A 5,000-nucleotide genomic window follows, 5' to 3' on the forward strand; every position below is an offset into this window, starting at 1 on the left:
TTTTTAAATATAATGATCACATCTTGCTGTTGAATCAGGGATGCTGATTTTGGGGCACAAAATATGACTTTATCAATGAGAATTACAAGTGACGTACCACCACAGTGGGATGTAGACCACAGAAGTCATGGACAGAACGGCAAGCAGAGTCCTCCATTCTCGGATGCCGTATGCGATCCAGGGCAGAGTCATGTACCCAATGCAATAGAAAAGGAAGGCCCCGAGAGTTGTGAAGAGCACTCGCATAGTTTTACTCAAAACCTCCGTTCCTGCCCAAGATAAAAAATCATTACGGTTTGGTGATGGGCATGAGATTTAGAAGAGATGAACCATTATGTCAAAGTATCCATTCATGCAGGCGACAATGATTTCTGGATATGAGACCAAACACAGGAGAAGTTTGCAATGCATACCGAGTACAAAGGCAGAAATATAGAGGGATATCTGGGAGGCTCCAACAAAGAGGAACATGATGCAGAACATCCTCCATGAGTGAGAGAAGGACTGAAGCAGGACTGAGAGGCACTGGGCTGCGAGAGAGATGAACACAACCTTCTTCCTCCCATACCTGGATGGAAACAAGTCATTGACAGTAATTCACAAACACGGTGCATTTACAAACTATGAGGACATTTGTGATGGCTTTTGTCACTTTTTACACGAAAATCCCTCCATTGAGGACAATGCAGCTGAGCATACATACAACACAGGGAATGTTGTTCACTGGCCACCTTGCCTTGACGCCTTTTTGGTGCACCTCCTTTCAAGGAACTTGAAGCTGCGTGCAACTTAGTTGCATCAAATGCAATGCAACTAAGTTAGTTGAATGCATTTTTTGCAACTTGGTTTATGCAACAGCCAGACAAAATGCTGATAACAAGCCACATGACTTATGTTCAGGAACAGCTGGGACTTACAGCAATCCAAGACAGTTCAATTGTTTTTTGCAGAGGACTTTGTTCGCGGCAGAAAAGGATGATTTACATGAAAGCTTGGCAGTTTTATTCAGTTTTATAATTTAAAGTGTTATTGTGTGGGGCCGTTCTCTCTAAAGCAAGTCCTTGCAGATGGCCAGACGGCCATCACGAGTTCAACACTTCAAACTGGGTTGTTGCTTGACCTCAAAAAGGAAATGTAAGGAAAGTTTTAATGAGCTTTTAGACAGAAATGACACAACATGAGGACTGCTGTAAACGTGTCCGATATAATAACGTCTTCTCCTGAACTGCTTGTGACATCCAAGTGTTAAAATTCACCCATCAATGTGACACAATGATCAAAAAGCTCTGAAACCTCAGAGGCCCTCACCCCCTCCTCCTCAACCATCGGGCGGACAGTTTTCACAGCTGCAAAAGGGCTAAATAGTTAAACTCAAGTGCTGCACACTGCTGTGTCCTGAGCTCTTTCCTACAATCAAAGACACACAACACTAATGTCTGTCAGGGCAGAACGCTTACCACAACTAAGATCAAATATTCTACGTATTTAAGAGCATTTCAATTCTAAATTGAATCTAATAAACTGAACAAAGAGCAGTTATAGCACCACTAAGGCAGGAGTGTAACACATACAGGGTTAAGGGTCTAAGGGTTCAATCTGGACCACAGGGTGACTATGCAAAGAGTGGAATTAGCAGAGAATTTTTCAATAAAATACTATTCTATCCTATTTGTCAGCTGGGGGTCGTGCTGTCCTAATGAGAGTAGCCGGCCCGATGCTGGATGTTTATGTACAGTCAAGAAAATCGGACCAGTTTAGAGTGATCAAGGAAGACGATATTCGGCGCCACTATCAGACTCGTCACAACTTGAGAAGATAAATGAATTGTCTGTTTTAGTCTTGTTCATCCTCTGTTTTGTAAATGGATTGTTCATTAATTGTGTAAATGTTTTCAGAAAAATTTGGTGGCGTTGTAATTAATAGGTTATTATGATATGGTTTAACTGGTCCAGCCCCTATTATATATCATTATAATGATAACTGCACTAAGGACATGGTGCTGTAGTCTTATCATTTAAAGCTCTTCCTGTAATGGATGTAGTTCAGTCGACTCTGGCAAGTTCTCCTGTCTGAGTACGCATGATAACACCACATTATAGATCCCTACAAGGCTTTCTGTCACGCCAGAACATTTAATAAAGACAAAGGGCGTTTAAGAAACTATCACAGTAAGACTGGTGACGAGTTTAAAGTAGGAGACTTCTACCTCAGTGCATCCTCTCTTGGAGGAGATCAACTTCAACAGCAGATGGAGCTGTTGTTATTATAATGATATCATCTACTCTCCAGCAACAATCACTACACATCCTCACTGCCTTAATTGAAAACCTGTTAGATATGTTAGCTCACCTAGTAAAGGACAAAAACAGTCTTACTATACATAAAATACATTCAAGGTTCATATTGGACGACAAGAGGAACATGTTTTGGGAACTTTTACTGATAAATATGGATGAATTACCTGTCAGAAAGATGTCCTGAGATTAGGGACCCAAAGAGGTATCCCACAAAGAGAGTCGACGACGCAAAGGGAACTTTCCACTTGTCGTCACAAACCAGGTCCCACTGTGAAAAGACGGGAATTACAAACATATTTAAAACCAAAAAAGGAAAAAGACAAGGCAAACTGAAAAACATGCTCAATCATACTGACCTCGGTGACTATGTTGGATCGGTAGATGTCTTTGCTGTAGTGCCATCCATCTAAACACCTCTCCTGCTCCAGGTCAGTGAGGTTCACATCTCTTCCGGGAACAAGTCCTTGAGCGGAGAGATTCCTCACCACGTCGAGCCTGTATCTGCTGCACTGGCTCTGCACCTCCTCGCCGTCCACTGTCGTGAGCGGAACGATGGCCTTCGTCCACTCCTCGGTCAGGTTGACGTCTGGAATGAGACAGTGGTGCTTCGGAGTCGCCCCGACAAAGACGATGTAAAGACCGTTGAATCCAGTTGAGACAAAAACTGTGTTCAGGAGGAAGAATGTGTTCCAGAAATAAGGACCATTCTGACCGAGGAATGCAGTGTCTTCATCATAGTCTCCCATTCTTTATGAGAGGAAAAAACCCCAAACAAACTCCCTGTTTTTGAGGGAGAAAAAGAAAACTTCTTCAGAGTTTGAGCCGTGGTGGTGTCCCTCTAGAGGTCTTGAGCTTAGTGTGTTTGAGCTCTCTTTGGAGCAGAGTGAGCTGGTCCCTCTGTGGGACGGGAGGCACAAATAAAAAACTTCAGTTTCCGTCCTGAGAGAGTATTAAACCTTCTTTTCAAGGGGATAACTTTTTCCTTCTTAGAGTGCCTTCGGACTGCCGGCTCCACCGTCTCTGTTTATGAGCAGACTGTTTATCTGGGATCGGTGAATAACAGTCCTCTCACTCACTGATTTGATTTGAATGAAAGTAAAAATGATCAAAAGCTTCAGTGTGACCAATCTATCCTCCCAGCCAGAGCACCGCTCCGGTCAAAGAGGTGTTTTCTCCAAACAACATTCCACACTTATAAATACCCCCAAAGAAGTGCACGTGCCTGTACTCTAAATGTTGCTAAGTAGCATTAGGACTGACTATTTTAAAGCCACACTGCAGAGGCAAGCATGCTTTTATGTAAAGGTTCAGCAGGCATTGTAGCAATCCTGTACGCAGGCTTTAGATTGTAAAATAAATATGTTGATCTAACTGTAATAAACTGCTAAAATGGTTTGTTAAAAACACACTTAGTTTCACAGTAACACAGTTTTAGTCTGTTGTATGAATATGTTCATTGCATGTTAATTGTGGCAACATTGTGCTGTAAAACAACACAAGAAAATTAGCAATAAGTTGAAATCATTCTCAATAAAAGTGAATATTTCTAATTCTAATAATATTATAATAATAATATTCTAATTTCTAATAATATATATACATACACTGCCATTCACAAGTTTGGGATTGCTTGCCCCAAACCTTGTTATTGTGTATATTGATATTAATTTCCTGAATTTACTACAGATTTAGGTGTTCTGTGTAACAGTAGGCGTTCCTCCTGCTTAGGCCACAGAGTGAGACTATTAATCACTTCAATCAGTACCTGAATGAATGAATTACCTTTCAGGAGGATTATCATGAACGTTTCAACTGAGCTAAAGAGATGCACATGTTTTAATCTCCAGGTCCTGATCTTTGATCAGTGAAAGATACCAAATGGCTTTCAGAAACGACTCATCACAGATTAAATAATCTACTCGCATTAAATCATAAAAGAGAGCTGGTTCTCAGATGTAAACCAATAACTGAATGTGCTCACATGCCACTGTAGGGTTTACTATTATAGTCAGTTAATCAGGTTCCTCATAAGTGCATAATAAACTTAAATTATTTATTCTAACCAAGTTATGATAATCGCGTGACAGTCACAACTGCAGTTTTACTGTAAACCAAGAGCGGATGTTCTCCAGGCACAAAAAAGTATTTTGCTCAAGAGCACTGTAGCCCAGGCAAAAGCTCACCAATACAGGGGAATGACCTCAGGTCGTCAGGTGGAGATATGCATCTAACCTTTACACTATTTATATTGCAGGATGAATAGTTGTCCAGCTTCAAAAGCTCCACAATCATCCCCAAGAAACTTAACTTTGAGAAGGATTAAATGACTGCAGGCCCGTCACGCTGACGCCTGTGGTCATGACGTCCTTTGAAAGGCTGCTGTTGATATCTTTTTTGTTGTTTTATTTATGCAACCAAAGGATGAAACAGTTTGCCTGCTGATCTTAGCCTTGCTCCGACACTTTGCTCTTTTAAATCCAAACTAAAAAACTTAATTTCCAATCGAGAATTGTTTTTAAATGAACGCACCATATCTGTACAGTATTGTTGTTTGTATGTGTATTCATATGTATTTAAATGTTTCTGTTTATTTGCACTTTTTTGCCGCTTTTTTTATCAGCGCCAAGGAGGGATCATGTGATTGATTGCGTGAGTGACTGTGCATCTCAGTGTCTGTCAATGGCTAATCTGTCATTCTGCTGC

The 5,000-nt window shown here is 40.9% G+C and overlaps 1 protein-coding gene across 3 annotated transcripts in view; it reads right to left on the reverse strand.

The window, feature by feature from the left end:
* slc22a5 (solute carrier family 22 member 5) overlaps window positions 1-3,058 on the reverse strand; it is a 5,840-nt gene extending 2,782 nt beyond the window's left edge. Inside the window, exons 1-4 of one of the 3 annotated variants that reach the window (XM_076101906.1) lie at window positions 2,654-3,058; window positions 2,462-2,565; window positions 414-568; window positions 98-269 (exon numbers count right to left, since the gene is read on the reverse strand). In XM_076101906.1, the coding sequence (XP_075958021.1) occupies window positions 98-269; window positions 414-568; window positions 2,462-2,565; window positions 2,654-3,043 (821 nt within the window). In that variant the 5' untranslated portion in view covers window positions 3,044-3,058. Of the gene's footprint in view, window positions 1-97; window positions 270-413; window positions 569-2,461; window positions 2,566-2,635 lie in introns of all 3 variants that reach the window. The other 2 variants (XM_076101905.1, XM_076101903.1) reach the window with 2 other exon arrangements.
* Window positions 3,059-5,000: the final 1,942 nt, after the last annotated feature.

The sequence above is a fragment of the Anarhichas minor genome, unplaced genomic scaffold (genome assembly GCF_050575085.1).
Source record: "Anarhichas minor isolate MPS153535 unplaced genomic scaffold, ASM5057508v1 ptg000027l, whole genome shotgun sequence".
Lineage (NCBI taxonomy): Eukaryota > Metazoa > Chordata > Actinopteri > Perciformes > Anarhichadidae > Anarhichas > Anarhichas minor.